The sequence below is a fragment of the Carex rostrata genome, chromosome 23 (assembly GCF_964058835.1).
Source record: "Carex rostrata chromosome 23, lpCarRost1.2, whole genome shotgun sequence".
Classification (NCBI taxonomy): domain Eukaryota; kingdom Viridiplantae; phylum Streptophyta; class Magnoliopsida; order Poales; family Cyperaceae; genus Carex; species Carex rostrata.
The window spans coordinates 2868093-2888197 of NC_135940.1; the positions used below are offsets into that span (position 1 = coordinate 2868093).

The window sequence follows — 20105 nt, forward strand, 5'->3', positions numbered from 1 at the left end:
AGCTAGTCACTCAGAGCCACCTTCTTGGTCTGTGAGTAGATTTGCACTGTGGGTATGTGATTGCATTTGTGCCACTCAGAGCCACCTTCTTGGTCTGTTATCTCCAACAGTAACTTATCACTACAATGGATTATTAGCTTCTGTGGTATTGTTGTCATCAAGTATTCTGGGAGAGTTTCCATTTTATAATCAATTAATGTCATCTTCTGCAAAGTTTGAAGGTTCTCCACAACTTCTAGATTTGGGCAGTTGTTGATTTCAATATACAAGGTGCTTGGTAGATTAGAAATCCTCTTCAAGTTTGGGTTTTCATAAACACAAATATTTTTTATTGATGGGAGGTTCTCTATGGTGATCAGCCTATCATCAGCACGGCCAACTTTTAGGTACTCCAAAGAAGTAGCATAGTGTGAAAGCCCGTCTGGAAGTGACATCAACTGGGGACAATCTCTAACAGATAATTGCTTCAGCTTGGGCATGGCTGGCTCCCTGTTGTTCCACTGCCACTCTTTCCAATTGGACATCCCATCAAATTGTAGTCGACTCAATTTGGGAAATGCCAGTATGGCAGGACCGCTTGTTACATAATGTTCTGATGAAACTATCCTCGTATCTCCCTGCATGAATTCGTTTCCCACGATTACAAGTGAATATGCACCATTTATTCAAAGAGTATCCAAATTGCGCAGTTGGCCTAACGGGGCAAGCTTCTCAAAACACGCACAATCAGAAATTTCAACAAATCTCAAGTTTGGAAGGTCTGCTGCCCAATTTAACCAATTAGGAAGGTGATTACCAAAATAATTTACAATTTGAATAAATTCTAGGGAACATGGAGGACAAAGCTCATTTAATATGCCCAGAGCTGTTATCTTCTTCTCATCCGTTAGTAAAAGTTGATCTTCCCAGATCAGTGACGTGTATTCAAGGTATAGATTATGCAACCGAGACTTGCTCCTAAGGTGTGCTCTTTTTGCAATATTGATATTAGAAATTTTCTCCAAACACACTAAATGAAGAGTAACAAGTTGAGAAAGATCTTCTAATGCTTCTAGGCTACTGAATCCCTCAACACAGTTCTGGTATGGTTTGAATCCTATAGTTCAACGAGCTTGTCTAGTTTATACAAGCCTGATGGAATTGCCTTGACTCCTGAATAGTAAGTATTGAGCAATTTAAGTTCCCGTAGATTGATAATACTACAGGGGACATGTGACAAATCATAGCAAAATTCAATATTCAAATATACTAGATATTTGAGATTTCTGATGGAATTCGGAAGATTTGTTATATTTGAACCACTAACATCTAAATATCTCAAATGCACAAGGTCACAAAAAGAATCAGGTAAACTTGAGAAATTGGACCAATTGAGATCTAAGATGCGAAGGTTGGAAAAGACTTTACACAAATCACCAAGTGCAACTTCAACTTTATCACGAAGCAATATTGTTCTCAACTCTTTTTCATTTTTAATTACTTTAGTGTTAACCTTACTTCCTTCTATTGATAACCGTCGCACTTTTAGTGAGCCTTCATACCTGGATAAAACATGTCCTTCCCATAATACACAGTTCTCATCTTTTCCCAAATGACGGGCAAATGACCACAAAAGGTCATGCATTTTGCATTGTACCTGATCAACAGTTGAACCAGTTACTTCTAGAAGATTTCGCCAAAGTAACTCTGTGTAGTACTCATTTCCCAACTCCCAAAAATTATCCTTATCTTGTAAAAATCCTTCTGCTAGCCACATAAAGATTAAATCTTTTTTCGAAAGCTCAAAATCTTCAGGAAAGAGGAAACAAAAGATGAAGCATTGCTTCAAAGGTGGAGAAAGGTCCTCGTAGCTCAAATAAAATACATGATGGACATCTCCTGGTAGCCCATCCATTGACCACACATTGCTTCTAAGAACTGTTAGCCAATCGCCTTTTGTGCAAAGTACACCGCCAATGCTTTTAATGGCAAGAGGCAAACCATTGCATTTTTTAACAATTTGCATCCCAATATCCTTGAGATCTTGAAACTCATTCTCAACTCCGTTTGAAGCCACCTGTCAAATAATTATATACACGTGAAGTGATGAACTTCAATGTTTCAATTTATGTCTAATGTTTTAGTAAATTTAGTTTGGTAAAGATTATATCATACTAGACATTATAACTTTACCTAGGGCTATGACAAAAGAGCAATTGTACTCCATAATTGTTGTTAAAAATTAAAGAAAAAGCCAAGGAAAAAAATGCCACCAATGTATTAACCAAATTTATGTACATGTCACAATTAGAAGAAAGTACGTGTAATCTTTATTTATGGTGACTTGGAGTGTTACTTTTTTGAGAAAAGAATTAGAGTGTTACTTTGGATAATCAAATCCTAAATTGATTTGAATACCTGAGAAAAACTTGTTTTTCAGCCGTCTCACCAGCTTATGCTGATGGAAGAGGCATGAAAGGTGGTCGTCAGGGTATAAGTCAGAAACCATACATCCCAACTCTTGCAGTTCCATCTAACCAAATGGTCTAGGTTTGAATCAGGCTCATAGAAGTTAAAGATGTATGAATTGATCTGAACCAATTGTTGAAACTGATGATTATGTTTTGCCACATTCGAAGCAGAGCAAACCAGTTAAAAAATGGTTTAAGCCCAGTCCTTTGAAGTATTCTGACATAGTTCATGTTGGTTTTTAAATTGCTGGTTTGGGTCTTGAATGAGATTGACAAAACACGTTGGAAGTTCTTATGTGAAGGGTTTGCAAATGAAGATTGTAGATACTTATTCACTGATTGTTAGATGATGATGAGACTGAAATGGTGAGTATCAAGTTCTCTTTACGGATCCAGGATTGGGGCGCGCGCTACTTTGCAAGAGGAAGGAGCTCACAGGTGGGTAGCAGGAAAGGAAGGATATAAGAGATGCAAAGAAATTCTATTAATCACAATGTTTATTTGTTGAAAAGAAAGGTGTGCAATTATTTGTGGACAGTCTTCATCAATTAGAAGAAGTATACTCTCAATGGAAATACCTAAATTGATCCCCCATTAACTGACTCGGAAGAGTGTTATTTTAGCAGTTTCCTTTTATTTTATTTTTGCTTTGTTTTATTTCAAGGTTCAATTATCTTGAATTAATTTTTCTTTGTTTTCTGTAAAACAACGTTTCATTTTGAAACTTCCAAATGTAGCATATCTCCAATCAATAAAACAAATTAATTTAATCCTAATTGTTACTCAATATAACATGTAAATATGTGAAATTAAGGACCATATGTGTAATTCGAAGAATTAATCAAGTAGTTTACAAGTGCAACTGAATGGACAGCAAATCGAGTGGTTATTATGGCTAACCTGTTTGATCAGCAAAGACCAGCCATCCTCGTCTGTTAACCCGTTGACCTTGTGAGTATGAATAGCTCTCATCCGCATAGCAACCTCGCCATCTCGTCTAGTAATAAGCACTCTGCTCCCGGGGGCACCACTACTCATCGGGACTCGCAAATGATCATGCCACACTTGCTCACTCTCCGCCCAAATATCGTCTAGAACAAGGAAAAACTTCTTTCCCTGGATAAGTTGCTGAAGCATGGGCACCAACTCCGATTTTTTCTCTGCCGCGCCACAATCACCTCCAACCACCCTAATCACATTTTTCACCAAATCTACTTGCTTAATTTCTTTTGAAACACAAACCCAAATCAGATGCTCAAAATTCTGTTGAATTGTCGGATCATTGTACACCTTTTTTGCTAGAGTGGTCTTTCCTATTCCTCCCATCCCCTCAATCGCAACAATTGGAATATTCGCGTGCCCTTCAGTTACATCAAGGGTTAATAGCTTGACAAGTTGCTCTGTATCTTCTTCAATTTTTTCTCCAACTAAATCGGACAAAGCAATAAGTGGATCGGTTTCACGGCTTATATTGGAGGCCATTTGTCGAGCTTCACTGGAGGCACCTCTATTTTCAATAAGACCCAAGAAGCCTATTTGTACTACAATTCAATTCATTCTTGAATTGAGCTCTTTGATTTTGCCAGCAATTTCACGAGCAAAAATCGGATTCCGGAAACAAGATAGGAAATGGATGCCGCAACTAGTCTTTGAAGATGAGGATGAACCAGACTGGGCACGTCCTTCATCAGTCTTGATGCAGCAGAGATCAATTACATCATCAGCATCATACATGACATCCTTGAGTTTCTTGACCCAGCGGTTGATGGCTTCGCTTTCATTCTCTGCCTCCTCTCAGCATCAACGAGGACGCCTTGAATCTGGTGAACCATGCGGGTGAGTTTGACAACCTCACCAGGAACGCCCAACAGCTGCCCCACTTCATCCTGTGCCATCTGGGAGAGAATGCGTGTCAAGCTAGACACAAAGGGACCAAGTATCCTTGAGTTGCTCGTTTGCTCGTTCTGGTTCGGTCCGAAAATGAGTGAGTTTGAACTTGGTCCGGCTCGCTCGATCTGGCTCAATCTAGTAACCAGCTGATCTAGTCTGAATCCATCCCGCATGTACTGGTGTACAACCCTCTTTTCTCTCTCCTGATCCCTCCATTTTTTTTTCTTCTTTCATAATTCCTATTTCTTCCCCTCTCCCTTCGCCTTCCCTTCCGCTCTTGACCTTGTCTCTTCCTATTCACGTCCGCTTCCTCAATCTCTCTCATCGTAGTCTTCTCTCTCTCTCTCTCTCACCCGTGAGTTCGGGATCAAGAAAAGTAACAAGTTTCACGAGCCAGATCGGTCCAGCTTAGCGAGCTAATTAATTAGCACATCACGTGCCACTTTTTTTTTTTAAACTCAAACCTAATGCTAGCTCACTTTTTTTTAAAACAAGCAAGACAAGCCACGTCCAACTCAGTTTGTTGCAGCTCGATGCACACTTAAAATTATGCTGATCCAGCACCTCACAGACCTTGGAGTGAATCCTTTTACTTCATATAGTAAATGATTATTATATATAATAAGAGGAGTTCAAATGGAGGCATGATAAAGGCACAAAAAATGAAAGCATTTGAATCCTCCTCATATAATAATAGGGGAGTGCTATATTGAGGGCATTTATTCTAATTTTGAGAGCTAAGAGAATTTTTTTCACTCTAATACCTAATTTGTCCTTGTTCTTTAAATTCTATATATGCCTAAGAATCATTAATACCTGCACACTTTAACATAAAAGGAAATAACTAAATGAGTAAATCTAGCTAGCGTGTTGATTTGCGGATCTATGATTGAAATTGTGGCTGAAATTAGACGGAAACGAAAAACAATCAAACTGCACCTCCATTATTTCTCCTTTGTCCCCTAAAATTCTCTGAACGTCCCTTGTTTGGATATACTCTCTGGTTTTGTATTAGAGAGCTTAGTACGCGCTCTTCTGCTTATAAGAATATCTATCTATCTTTATGTGTAATTGCTGGGAATGACACATGTTCGAACAATTATCATTTATATCCAAGTGAATTGTGAATTATCTTGGAAGTACCCCTATAAGTTATGACCATGTGAATTATCTTTTCTCATACATTATATTCATCATATTGGGAAAATCACACAGATTTTGTTCTTCAATTATTATTTTTTTAGATATAATTAATACTTCTCATGTCCTTCTAATAACATCTGTTTTAGAGAGAAATATTACCAATATATACTTTTGTTTCATCAATCCGACATATACCGAAATAATATTGACCCATTTACCACTTCTATCTGTGTAAAATAAGAGACGACCAATAGAATTCTGAAAGGCTGACCTAGGCGCATTGCTAAAACCAAAAAAATATTATAGATACCTTCCAACAAATGCATGCAGAGATTTTAGAAAATGCATCTCCATTGATACAATTTCACCTAAATAGGCAAATCAACCTTCTCAGTTCCAACACTGGCACTAGTTTTTTCCTCATACCTTTTGCATAGTTTAAATTCAACTTGAGTAGGTACAAATTTGATTCAACTAGACGGAACATGCCATCATGTGACGCCCATAACAAAACAGGTACGGGGGTACTGTGCTACAATCAGACAGGAAGGCTAATGCATGCACTTTACCACTCAACTACAACCTCAACATTGGTACAAACTGAAGCAATGGCCTTGCTCGAGGCACTAAATATATGCACTCACCGACCATAGTTCACACTGCTCTCAGATTGCCAAGTACTGGTACGAGCGGTGATACAAGATAGCATTGATGGCAGCAAACACAGTGGCGGAGTGCATTGCATTGTTCTCAACCTCACGACAACGACTAATAAAACACGTAAGGAAGGGAGCACTACAAGGCGCACAGAAACTTGCCAACTGGGCAAGGACAACAAGACAGAACTTTAAAGGCCAATTCTTTGACAGCTTCATCACTGAACTGGATATTGCACCAACTACCAAGCATACTGCCAGCATATTATCGCACCTCAGCCATTGCTTGAACGGATTACACAATGAATAGCCAAAGTACACAACAACAACAGAGCGCGCACAACTTGATTTTTTATTTTTTTTTTCCTTTACTGCATTATGGAACTTTTTTAGGGCATATTTCTTTTATTTTTCTCTCATTTCGGTAAGTAATATAGGAGGTTTGTAGGCACTATGGTACTGACTGGGACAGAGGCTACGTTATTTTCAGTTGTTTTATGGTTTGGTAGGAGATTTTTTTCTCTTGATAGGAAGTAATTGATGTATGTTACTCATTCAATGAAATATATCTATGGCGATAAAAAAAGAAAATAAAACTTGAGCTGTAGCACCTTTTTTTTATTTGAGTGAAAGCCCGTAGGCAGAGCAGCAACACCTACAGGGCATCTATCTCAGAAAAAGAGAAGAAAAAAAAATGAACTGTTGAGCAGCAACACATGTCTCAGCACTCACCAGTCACCATCCATCTTTGGCGGTTTACCACGGGAAACTTTCCTTTTATTTGGGTTAGAGAGAAAAGTGGGTCAGAAGGAACTTTCCTTTATTTGTGAGAGAACCTTCCTTTAGTTCTTGTATTAAATGGGTTAGAGAGGAAAGTGGAAGGATAAAATTGGTATTTAGAGAAAAAAATTCTCTTAGCTCTCAAAATTAGAATATATGCCCTCAATATAGCACTCCCCTAATAATATTGATTATTAATTATAATGGTAATGATATTGTTAATAACATTAATGGTGATGGTTATAATAACACAGTAATGACAGTAAGTTATATATGGTCATTTAAATAATGATGATAGTGATGATGTAATAGAAATAATAAAAATAACAATAGTAATAAATTGTTATGAATCTTTCTCTTATATTAAGCACATGAGTGTCCTGATCCACCAATGGTTGTGATTTAAATCGTTGTGATTTATGAATGTTGTCATAAAAACAATTAATTGATAATATTTCTTTCTTTTTATGTTATTGATGACATAAAATAAGAAAGTAATTACCATATTTGCTCACTAAAATATTGATTACCTTTTATTACTTTCCTATTTAACGGAGAGGTAAAGACAAAATAGTTTATTTTATTGCACAGAAACAAAAAATATAAAAAGATAATAAATATTGTTAAAGATGCAAATATTTGACCTAATTTGCTTCTATTTGTTGTATTTTTTGTTTGAATTTTGAACTCGTAGCAAATCACGAGACAAGATACTAGTAAATAGTAATGAATATTCAATTTGAGCAGAGTCACCAATCATCTGGAAACAAGATCTTATTATTGATCGGGTGTGGCATTAGTTATGCACTGCTTCAGTGAGCTATGCATTTTACAATTCCAGAGAAAATTGGCACTACAAATTATAAAATGTAAAAGTAACCTTAATGTTTAGTGATGACTAATTTAATCATAGGAAACCTTTTTGCTTTTTCTAAATTTCTTGTGCAATTAATGGCTCACTGATAAGCATTTATTTGAGAAGAGATTTTTTTCATAATGCAAGGTCTGTGTTGAAAACTAGATATGGTTAGGCTCAATATATAATTAGGTAATACCATAAATTAGAGCTGGTCAAGGTCATGCCATAAATTAGGCTCAATAATTAGCTCAATGTGATTGAACCTGTCCCCTGATGTCACCCGTCCCGCAATTATGGAGGAGACCACCAGCACCAGGGTCGTTGCTTAATGTAATTAACCAACACTTTACTCTTCATTGGTAGGCAAGAAGTACTGTTTGCGTGACAAAGGTGTTCTATTTATAAACTTCAAAAAACAAACAAGAGTTCACAACTAAACACCATTTGCATTGACATCCAAATACGCAAAAGGAAAGGAGAAACAAAGAAAATGACAAAATGGAAAAGAAGGCACAGCCCAGACCAAAGAACCATAAAACGAGAATAACAAAGCAGAGTAAACATTTGTATAAAAAACCCTTCAAACAGAAGATAATTCAGCATTTCAGTTCTGAATCTTTTGTATATTGTGCATTAATTCCACAGTTATTCAATTTTGGCAAATTTCGAAAATTACAGTCTTTTCTGTTTCTTACATCATTATTATTTCTTTGCTGGAACTTTATATTTACACTACGCAGCTTTAGATAATCCTAATTTCATAACACAAGACAATGGTGAAAATATATTATAGAATAATTAAATGGTTTCCTTGGAATAATACATGCATCCAGAATATGGCATGAATTTACATCTACTAGTTAATCTCTAAATTTACCTGTTAAGGGTGTTGAAATTTGAAACTACGTACTATATATGAGCCGGGTTGATTAGTTATGGTAGCAAACATATATGGCACCTGAAATCTGTAAAACCCGAGCAGTACAATAATGTAATACACAATGCTTACTAATAATTTCATATAATTACAATAATGTAATACACAATGCTTACTAATAATTTCATATAATTGATATATTCCCTCAATCTGCTTGCACTAATTTGAGTTCAGAAAATAGTCAAAATAGTCTACAAACAATGTTTTTATTAACATTTTTAGTAATCTATCTCTAAGTTTGTTATTCCTCAAAAATACTAAATTAATCTTGATAAAAATCATTCTTGGCAAGTTATAATTTTTCTGATTACGGTTCCGTATCAGAACCAGGTTCTGGTCACAAGCCCTTGAAGAATTCTTTAGGCCTTCGAGTCACCTTTTAATCAGTCGAGGTCACACTCAAATATCTGAAGTTGGCCTTGAAGATAAGTTATAAACATGTCAGTAAAAAACTTACATATGTTCGAGTTTTTTGTTTTTTTGGAGATAGCAGGTCTTATTCAGCTGCTTAATTACTTCTTTGAATAATTAAGTAATGGTTCTGTTCAGTGTCCAAAGCCCGCAAATGAACCATCCGCATCCATAATTTCTTTGATAAATCACACTAGTTTTGTAATTCTTTGAAAATATATTCTTCAAAGTTTTTTTTGTTATAAATAGAGTATAATTTGTCAATTCTGAAACAGGGCAAAATCTTTAGCTGACACGGCTGCACATTGTCAATCTTTAGCTGCCCATTGTGAATTGTTGTGACTCACCAACACCAACTGGATTGATTTGTTCAATCATAGCTCAAACCCAATTTATAGAGCGCTCGACCTATAATCGCCAACTTTTCCCCAGCTCATTGACATGTCCTTCTAATTTCATGGTTTTCAATTCATTGTTTTCTCATGCATACTTGGTTTCGAGTTTTGACAGACCTCAGCTTGGAGGGGGTTGGACACGTCAGCACCGAGGCCACCAAGGTCCTCGCTTACGTCATCCAAAACCCTGTTTTGGAAGAACTCCATTGTTTGAAGGATATTTTATTTGAGTTCAAAGCAAGATTCAATTTTCTAAGCATGAGTGTCAGTTTAACGATCTTGTTTGGAATTTCTAAGCATCATGAGCTTGATAAAATACCAATTGCAATTAAATTCTCCATACAAGTGCATCTCATGTGCCAACAATGAGAGAAAAAAAGAAATTCCATTTGCTTGTATCCATTGTTGAGAAAGAAATTAAATTCATCAATTACCAAAACAAAAAATAACTACCAGGTGCTATAGATAGCCACCCTTGCTATATAAAAAATATGAAAATACAAGCAGGAGTTCATAACTATCTGCTTTTTTACCATACAAAAAAAGGAAAAAAAAAATGAAAAACAATTGGAAGGTATACAATCAAGGACAAAAAACCACAAATAAACAAGCATAACCAAAGTAGGTAGAAAATAGAAAATATAAAACACCCATCTCAGAAATTCTCTTCCCAATGTTTTATTTTGTCCTCAACACTGCTCTTTTGCACATCCCAACCTTGACTAGTTGCTAAATCTACAAAGCACAAACAGGAAAAGATAAATCAGCTTTATAGTACCAAAACTTGTTATATAGTATGCATTAAATCCATGAACTTCTTAATCTCTTCTGTTTTTTCTTCGTCGAATATATCTATTTGTTTATTGGAACTTTATACATACATTAAAACATCTAGATAATCCCAATTTAAGTGATATATATAGCTTAAAAAGAACGAAAGCATGGTAATAATTAAACAATACCAATAACATGTTTTGGTCACAAATCAGAATCCATGCATCCCAACTATTGTTCAATCCTACAACCTATTTTGGATAATAGCTTAACATACACCCTTGGGTCACAAAGTCAGGTTAGGTTTTGGTTTGATGTATGGTTTGGTAACTGCTCCTTGGCTACTTTCTACCCATATTTATACAAAGTGTACTGCTGTCTATATTGGGTTACAAGAGGTTGTGGAATCAAATGGGACAGCTTTAACTTTCAGAAGGACATTGACAGGCATAGACTTACAAGAATGGCAGCAATTACAGCAAGTGATATCCAATTTTGTCCCCTCTGACCAAAATGATAAATATTACAATATTGGAACAGGGAATCTCATGGCAATTTTACAGTCAAATCCCTCTATCTTTTTTTTGAACTTTAGAGGAGTTAATCAAGACCATAGTTTGATATGGTGGGAGTCTAAATTACCACCAAAAATCATAATTTTTATGTGGCTCTTGAGTCTTGACACATGATAGAATACTTACCAAAACTAAACTAATCAGAAAAGGATGGACTGGATCCCCTAAATGTCACTTTTGTAATAATCATGAAACTACTAATCACTTGTTTGTATAATGCAGATTAGTCAGACATATATGGTTCTGGGTTATAGAGAATATCAAAACCACATTAGTTCTTGGAATAGCTAGTGTGGATGATATTATGCAATTTGATTTTACTTTGACATGGAAAAAACAACAATGTTTCCTTATAGGGGTGTCAATGGTACATTTTTAGCTGTTTACCCCACCCGTATTGTATTCGATAAGACAGGTATGGGTATGGGTAAGAACTTTTTTTCGTTAACTAAATGGGTAAGGGTATGGGTAATGACTATTTCATACCCATTACCTTATAGGGTAATTATAAAATCTAAATATATATATTCAATTCAATTTCCAAACCACTTGAATATATATTCGTGTTTTTGAATTTTTTTCTCTATAAGAAACAATTTAGTTTGAATTGATTGCACATTTATTTATTTTTTTTATTAGAAATGCAATTATATATATATGAAATGAATGAGTTTTTTATGTTTAATTTGTAAAATATAATAAAACTAATTATTATATTAATATTATATGTTATTTACCCACTACTGTTTCGTTACCCGATAATATTAACGGGTAAGGCTAGGATAGAGTAAGATCAATTTTTAATGGGTATGAGTAGAGTATGAGTAAAGTCAATTTTAATGGGTATGAGTATGAAAATGTCTTCACCCGACCCGTATCGTACCCATTGACACCCTATTTCCTTACTACCTTTAGTGCACTAGCCTGAACTATTTGGAAACAAAGGAACATAATTTGTTTTTATCACCACAATTGTGATAGCCAGAAATCTATTATTCTCTCAATTTTAAGTACAATGTTATATTGATCAGGTCTTGGAGTTGATACTACTGAACTGGCTAACTGGATGCCACCTGACACATCTCTCATTCGCCTCCAAACATGGGATCCAGCTGAGAAAGGTCAGATGATCATCATTTCTGATGATGATGAAGATGAAGATTAAGCATCCTCACCATGAAGCTTTTGTTTACATCTCTTCCAGTGTTATCTTTAGTTTCCTATAAGATTACAAAAGTAATATTTTGCACCACCTGCGAGTGGTTTTGATGCCTAGTTGTACTGACTTTATTTCTTAGACTTAGAAAACTATGAGGTTGTTAGGAGAAGATTTCATTTCAGGCTTTTATGTAGGCCTGCGAACTCTGTGGTTTTTGTAACTTAACTCGGTTTTGAAATGAAATGGTTCTGGCGCCTTTTTAATAAAAAAAAAAACTATTGTTCAATGCCTAAATTGACTATTAGGTGTTGAAATTTAAAACTAACATCCTGGGCTTGCTTCATTACGGATGAAAACACGTCTAGATCATAAATCTGTAAAATCCATAAATTATATGAATGCAATATATGATGCCTACCAACAATATCATGCAAGTTCATATCAATCTGTTTTGACTTGCATATTGAAAATAAATATTCTGTGCCATATTTGTTTTACATTGATACAGATTGTTATCAAGTAAGGTGCTTAGAAAGACGAAACTCTCAGTTAAGTATTGAACAGTATCATTTTTGTTACTTTGTTAATTAAAAAACAAGAATGCACAAACACAAAACCCTTTGGATGAAGTCTGGCAGAAATTTCTATTGCATGTTATTATGTTTTGAAATCAGTTAAATCAGGAATCATAAGAAAGCGAAAGGGGCCAAAAACAGAGAAGAACAAACTTCTAAAAAACCTCACTCTGGACCGTACTTGTATGCTACTATTTCGGTTGCACATATGAATTTTGTACTTATAAAGTAATTAAATATCTTACTGACCTTGTGCTTATATTAGTGGAGAACAAACTGTATGGTGCCTTCTGATAAGTAGCATAGAATGATTCGCCTTGTGAGTAGATGTCACCTTTGGAATGTGCTTGAATTTGTTCCACTGAAAACCACTTTGTCCTTGACTTGCAATCTGCAGTAGTAAGTCCTCACTACACCTGATTGTTAGCCTCTGTGGCATTATCATCCTCAAGTAATCTGGTAGCTTTTCCATTTTATAATCAGTTAATGCCACCGTCTGTATAGCATTAAGGTTCTCCAAAGTTTTTAGATTTGGGCATTCTTTAATTACAATATATGAGATTCTAGGTAAATTTGAAATAATTTTCAAGATTGGATTTCTAATAACACGAATACGGTTGATGGATGGAAAGTTCTCTATGGTATTCAACTTATCAGCACCCATTATTTCTAGGTACTCCAAAGAAGTTGCATGGAGCAAAAGACCCTCCGGAAGAGATATCAACTGGGGACAAGCTCTAATACATAATTTCTTCAGCTTGGGCATGGCTGGTTGTTCCTTATTCCACTGCCAATTTTTCCAGTTGAGCATCCCATCAAATTCTAGTATATTTAGTTTGGGAAATGCCGGTATGGCATGAACTATTCTATTTCTGCTTTTGATATTTCCGTGCATGAACTCTTTTCCCACAGTCACTACTGAATATGCACCTTTTATTTGAAGCAAGTCCAATTTGGGGAGCTGGCCTAGGGGTGCAAGCTCCTGAAAGCATGCACAATTTTTTAGTTGAAGATGTCTCAAGTTTGGAAGGGTTGCCCCCAAATTTAGCCAATTAGGAAGATAACTACCAAAGTAATTTACAATATGAAGAAATTCTATGGAACGTGGAGGACAAAGCTCATTTAAAACTCCCTCTGTTTTTCTCTTCTTATCATATGTTTGTGAAACTTGATCTTTCCAACTCAATGATGTGTATAATAATTTTAATTTTTGTAAGCGATCTTTGTTTTGAAGGTTTGCCATTTTTGCCATGTTCCCAATAGATACTCTCTCTAAGCTGCATAAATTAAGAATAAGCAGCTTTGATAGAGTTTTTAACTCATTTAGGGTACTAAATCCCTTCAAACTGTTTTGGTATGGCTTAAATCCGTATAATTCAATGAGTTGTTCAAGTTTATTCAAACCTGTTGGGAGTCCATCAACTCCTGAATTGTAAGTATTAAGGTAACTTAGTTCTTGTAGATTCATGATACTATCAGGGACATGTGACAAATCTTTACAATTTTCAAGATTCAAATATACTAGATATTTGAGATTTCCAATGGAATTCGGAAGATTTGTTATTTTTGACATACGGACATCCAAGTATCTCAGATGCACGAGGTCACACAAAGAATCTGGTAGGTTTGAGAAATTGAAGCAACTGAGGTCTAAGATGCGAAGGATCGAAAAGGCTTTGCATAGATTATCAAGTGCAATTTCAGGTTTAAAATGTAGCAACAATGTTCTCAACCCTTTTTGTTTTTTAATTACTTCAGTATTCATCGCATTTCCTTCTATTGTTAATCTACGTACTTTCAGTGAACTCTCGCACCTGGATAGAGCTTGTCCCTCCAAAAATGCATAGTTCTCGTCTTTTCCTAATTGGCGGGCAAAAGACCACAAAATGTCATGCATTTTGCACTTTCCTTGCTCATAGTTGTTGCCGGTAACTTCCAAAAGATTTCGCAATAGTAATTCAGTGTAGTACTTATTACCCAACTCCCTAAAATCTCTCTTATCAGCTTCTAAAAATCCTTCTGCTAGCCAGAGATAGATTAATTTTGATTTAAGAAACAAATAATCTTCAGGAAAAAGGGAGCAAAAGATGAAGCACTGCTTCAGAGGCGATGAAAGGTCATCGTAGCTCAAGTAGAATGCCCGATGGACATCTCCTGGCAGTCCATCGATGGACCACATATTGCTTTCTAGAACTGCTTGCCATTCGATTCTTGTTTGGCCCTTCATGCAAAGCACACCACCTATGCTTTTAATGGCAAGAGGCAAACCATTGCATTTCTTAACAATTTGCATCCCAATATCCTTGAGATCGTGAATCTCTTTCCTATCCCCATTTGGGACTACCTGTCAAAAAATTATACACATGAAGTTAGGAACTTCCATGTTTCAATTCAAGTCTTCCAAAATTTGCGCGATGTGTTGTAGTATATTTACTCTATGTAAATATTGTATCACAATAAAACATTATATTTTGGCCTAGGCCTGCAACAAAAGAGCAATTGTTCTCTCAAATGTAGTTCAAAATTAGAAAAGAAAAAAAAAAAAAAGCTAATGAAACAATGCCATGAATGTACGTATTAACCAAATTTATGTACGTGTCGAAATAAGATGAAAATATGGATAATCTTGATTTTCAATGAATCAGAGTGTGTTACTTTGGATAACATTGTTTAAAACCTTCTAACCTAAGGAGATGAAAACCTGAGGTGATTTGAGCACTTGAAATAAATGCTTGTTTCATAGCCGTCTCAGTAGCCGAGGAAAAAAAAAGGTAATTGTCAAGGTTACCGTAAGTCAGAAACCATACATCCCAGCATTTACAGTTTCATTAGAACAAATGGTATAAGTTTGAATCAGATTTGAATCACTTTTCACCCCTGTACCAAACTTTGTTGCTCTCTTTAAGTTCTCCAATATTTATTACTTTAGTATTCAGTAAGCAAATATCTAAAAAAAAATAAACAGCCTACCAATCTCAACAAAGCACACACATTGGACAATTCTTGCCTAATAATGTATACAGAGAGTAACAAGGAATTCAAATTGATATAGTTTTATCAATTTCTTTGTAATACAATCAATCTCTAAGTTATTTGTTTATGTTTCTGTGCTAAAATTGTCCCTAACATTGGTGTTAAACTTAATGTTATCTTTGACTTCAATTAATATTTATGTCAAATTTGATGGATTATTGGACAGGCACAGGCTGTTTGAAGGAAGAGAGTGGCATAACACATGACCAATAACATGATTCCCATTCGGTGTGCTTCTCCTTTGAGAAAATTGACCTTAGAGGAAAGAGTTGAAGAGAGTGTTCTCGTGGTACCTCTATAATGGCATGAATGAATCTTGTGGTGAAAGAGTACTTAGACTTACAAACCTAGTTGCTATGTTGATGAGTATAATTGTAATAAATGAGCATGAGTGAGGCTATGGTACTATGCATAGCGTGGATTGGTCCTTATTACGGATCAATATTTTTGTTTTCAAAGTACTATAGGTCATCCAAACTGTTCAACATTGTCTCAAAATGAATATATACTTCTAAACTAAACTTTACATTTTTTTAAAAAAATTACTATTTTTTTAGATGGGTAGAAAATCACTGTATTTGGATGGTCTACAATATTCAGATCAAGTAATTTTCAACCCATCTAAAAAATAGTATAAAATTCTAAGAAAATGTAAAATTTAGTTTACAATTGTATATTCATATGGAGATCATGTTAAATGGTTCAGATCAACCGTTAAGACTTTCAAACTGAAAATTTAAGTCCATAGCGCGAACCAATATGCGTTATGCATACTACCATAGCCTCACTCAATGAGCACTTAGGGTTTTCATGTTACTGCAATTGAGGAGGGTTTGAACTTAGCTCCAGACGCTGGTTTTGTTAGGTTTATAGGATTTTGAGTTTGTGAAACCCCTCTAATGATGTGTATATATATGGTGTGTTGAAATATTGCTATTGCCTATCTAATGTCAGTTAGCTAGATTGAGTAGCTAGTTAATGATGTCGGGTGTGACTAACTGAGGCACTACAGGTTATGACATAAGATTTATTATATGGAGAGAACGTTGTAACAAAATTTTCAGAAAAACATAACCTGCTTGAGCTCATGACACAGATTGAAACCCAATAGAGGTACAGCTCATCATCACGCGATTGAGAAAAATGTTGAGATGTTACTATATTAGGATAATATTTTTATTATTTATTTATTTATTTTCTATTTTTGCCTCTCTATTTTTGTTATTTCTTTTTTCTTTTTTTTACTATGCTTAATAGTCTTGAGCAACATTTTTTTTAAGACCAGGGAGCAAAATGCTATCTGACAATTTCATTGATATAAGAAAATTATTTACAAAGTCTTGAGCATTAACATTGATTTATCCTTTACAGTTACAACCCCTTTATAACTACAAAATGATCAATGGAATGAGGGCTAGACCCTCTTTTCTTTTTCAAAAAATTAGTGGTATATACAAATAGTAGCTATGAGTAATATGAATTTCTTGGCTGATTCCCAGCTCTCTTCAAGTGTAGATACTAATTCGGCTCTGACCAAAAATTGTGAATATTGGTGGGAATAATCTACACTTAAATTGTGACCAAAAATATTGGTGGGAATAATCTACACTTAATTCGGCTCTGACCAAAAATTGTGACAAAAAAAAAACAGTTAAATTACTTCAGGAAATAAAATGGGAAGTTTTAATTGTATCATAAAATTTAAACATGTAACCAAGTGAAACTGAGTTTTCAAGTGGTTAATTATAAGGCCTAACCTGTTTGATAAGCAAGGACCAGCCGTCATCATCTGATAATCTGTTAACCTTGTGAGTATGAATTGCTCTCATGCCCATAGCAACCCCGCCATCTCGTGTAGTGATGAGAATTCTGCTCCCGCGGGCTCCTTTTGTCATTGGGTCACGCAGCAGACCATACCAATCTCCCTCGCTCTCACGCCATATATCGTCTAGAACCATGAAAAACTTCTTTCCACGGATAAATTCAACAAGCCTGGGTATTAACTCCGATATTTCCTCCGCCGCACCACAATCACCTCCAATCTCCCTAATCACATTTTTCAGCACATCTACTTGTTTAATTTCTTTTGAAACACAAACCCAAATTAGATGATCAAAATCCTCTTGAATTCTCGGATCATTGAACACCTTTTTAGCTAGAGTGGTCTTTCCGATCCCTCCCATCCCCTCAATCGCAACAATTGCAATATTCCCTTGCTCTTCAGTTGCATCTTTGGTTAGCAACTTGACTAGTTCATCTGCATCTTCTTCAATTGTTTCTCCAACTAAATCGGACAGAACAACAACTGGATGGGTTTTACGGCTTAAATTGGAGGCGACCTGTCGAGCTTCACTAGAGGCACCTCTATTTTCAACAAGACCCAAGAGGGGCAAGTCCTTCATAATATCATCCATTCTGCAACGGAGTGCTTTTATTTTGCTGGCAATGTGGTGATCAGATAGAATATTGTTTACACCAGCAATAATACCAGACCACCAATTGGCATCTGAAGAGGAGGAAGAGGATCTCGACCCGACACGACCCTTCTTGGCCTTCATCTGGTAAAGGTCAACAATATCTTCAGCGTCGTACATGACATCTTTCAGCTCCATGACCCAGCGCTTGATGGCAACCTTTTCCATCTGCCTCTGCTCAGCATCAACAAGGACACTTTGAATCCGGCCAACCATGCCGGAGAGCCTTTTAATCTCATTGGGAACACCAAACAGCTGGCCCACTTCTTCGATCCCCATCTCTAAGAGAATGCCGCCAAATTTAGGCAGAAAGTCAACCAAGATCATTGTTACTTTAATTTGGTAGTTGATGGACAAATAGTGCGAGAAAAGAGACAGAAGGAGATAGAGATAGATTAAGAGAGATGTAGAAGGGAGAGATTGTATTAAGTTTTCTTTGGTGGTTGTATAAACGGGGAAATTGATTAAGAGAGATTGATGATATAGCGAGATTGACTTTTGGGAGAGATGGAAATGGGAAGCACGTAATATTGGCAGGTTCTAAACAGAAAAGAACTTCCAATATGTTTCTGAAGAAAAAATCAATGATCAGAGTGCATTGACTTTCATTTTTTATTTTGGCATAAGCAATAAAACATTGACTTTGTCTCGTCATCGTTTCTTCAGTTGTGGAAGCACGATACGAATTGGCACGCACGGTTAATAAAGAATCTCCAAAATGGATTAGTTGCATTACAGCTGAGGCCCATTCACAGATTTGGGCCATATTTAGTTACCAACCAATACACATCAGCATCAGCCCATAAGCTTGGTGGGCAATTATGATCCTATTATGGTCCATCTAGAGTGGAAAAAAACGTGTCGTACCGTGCCGTGACTTTGGTCTCGAGCCGTATCGTGCCGTGATTAAGTTAACTTTTCACGTGCCGTGACCAAAATATCAAGGGTAGTCATGCCACGCGAATGGTCACACTACGTGAGTCACACCGTACCAAACGTGCCGTAACCAAACGTGATTCGCGTGACTTACGTGACCATTTGATCATAATTTATGTTACTTTATTCAAGATTCACTATTTAGTCAAGATCTAACATACCTAATTATACGTGACTCGTGTGACCACGTGCCATGTCGTGCTTTGATTAGATTTTTTGCGTGTTGTATCCTGATATGTTTAATTTTCTAAAGATGATCATGGCACGCAAATGACACGGCACGGGAGATACAAACAGTGGCAAAGTCAGAATTTTCATCAGCAGTAGGCAAAATTTAAAGAAAAGAAATAAAAAATTAACTACTAAAAATGTGCTAGTTAAGGGCTAATACATAATTAAAAGTTAATTATGCAACAAGAATAATTTGATGTTTTGAGATATGTTTTGGACCAAATTGAAACTTAAATGAGGCAAAATTTCATTTACAATTTCTAAGACATGTTTCTAATTATAGAATGTTTTTCAAATTCAAAACCTTAGCAATTATAGAATGATTTTGAAAAATAGAATAAGGATGGTTATGAATTTATGATATAGATTAGCGTTGATCAATTTCACAAGTTGACATCATTCTTTGTTGTAAATGAATTGTAAAATTTGTTAATTACAAACTTATTTTATAAAAAGTGAAAAGTTATATTTCAAAAGTGACGGAAATTTAGTGAAAAATATATGTGAGACACTTGTCGGTCATTCTTTTATTAACTATTTACAACTTTACCAATCATCAAACCCCACAACTTTATCAATTATCATTCTTTTATTATCGATTTAAAAGTTTACTATAGATCACAGCTACGTATTCAAAATTCAGAAGTAGGCAATTGCCCACCCCTGCTTCAAGATAGCTTCGCCACTACATACAAATCATCACACGTAACCAACACACGTATCATACCATTTTTCCATATCACTCATTGTAAGTGAATATGCCAGCTGCAATTAGGCCCGGCCCTGACCCAGGGCTGCCATGGCAATGGCCCTGGGCCCCAACAACC

The 20105-nt window shown here is 35.7% G+C and overlaps 2 protein-coding genes across 2 annotated transcripts; both read right to left on the minus strand.

Moving 5' to 3' along the window:
• Window positions 1–30: 30 nt before the first annotated feature.
• Window positions 31–4389, minus strand: LOC144574489 (putative disease resistance protein RGA3). Its single transcript, XM_078324442.1, has 2 exons — window positions 3351–4389; window positions 31–2056 (listed from the first exon to the last, which is right to left on the minus strand). The coding sequence occupies exons 1-2, from the start codon at window positions 3930–3932 to the stop codon at window positions 1097–1099; spliced, it is 1542 nt and encodes a 513-aa protein (XP_078180568.1). The 5' UTR covers window positions 3933–4389; the 3' UTR covers window positions 31–1096.
• Window positions 4390–12860: 8471 nt separating this feature from the next.
• Window positions 12861–18438, minus strand: LOC144575184 (putative disease resistance protein RGA3). The gene is made up of 2 exons (XM_078325302.1): window positions 17395–18438; window positions 12861–14948 (listed from the first exon to the last, which is right to left on the minus strand). The coding sequence occupies exons 1-2, from the start codon at window positions 18436–18438 to the stop codon at window positions 12861–12863; spliced, it is 3132 nt and encodes a 1043-aa protein (XP_078181428.1).
• Between the last annotated feature and the right edge of the window lie 1667 nt (window positions 18439–20105).

Coding starts and splice junctions, on each gene's coding strand:
- LOC144574489 (XM_078324442.1), bottom strand. CDS start 3,932: ATGGCCTCCAATATAAGCCGTGAAACCGATCCACTTATTGCTTTGTCC. Junction 2,057..3,350: donor GGTCTTTGCTGATCAAACAG/GTTAGCCATAAT, acceptor ATTATTTGACAG/GTGGCTTCAAACGGAGTTGA.
- LOC144575184 (XM_078325302.1), bottom strand. CDS start 18,438: ATGATCTTGGTTGACTTTCTGCCTAAATTTGGCGGCATTCTCTTAGAG. Junction 14,949..17,394: donor GGTCCTTGCTTATCAAACAG/GTTAGGCCTTAT, acceptor ATTTTTTGACAG/GTAGTCCCAAATGGGGATAG.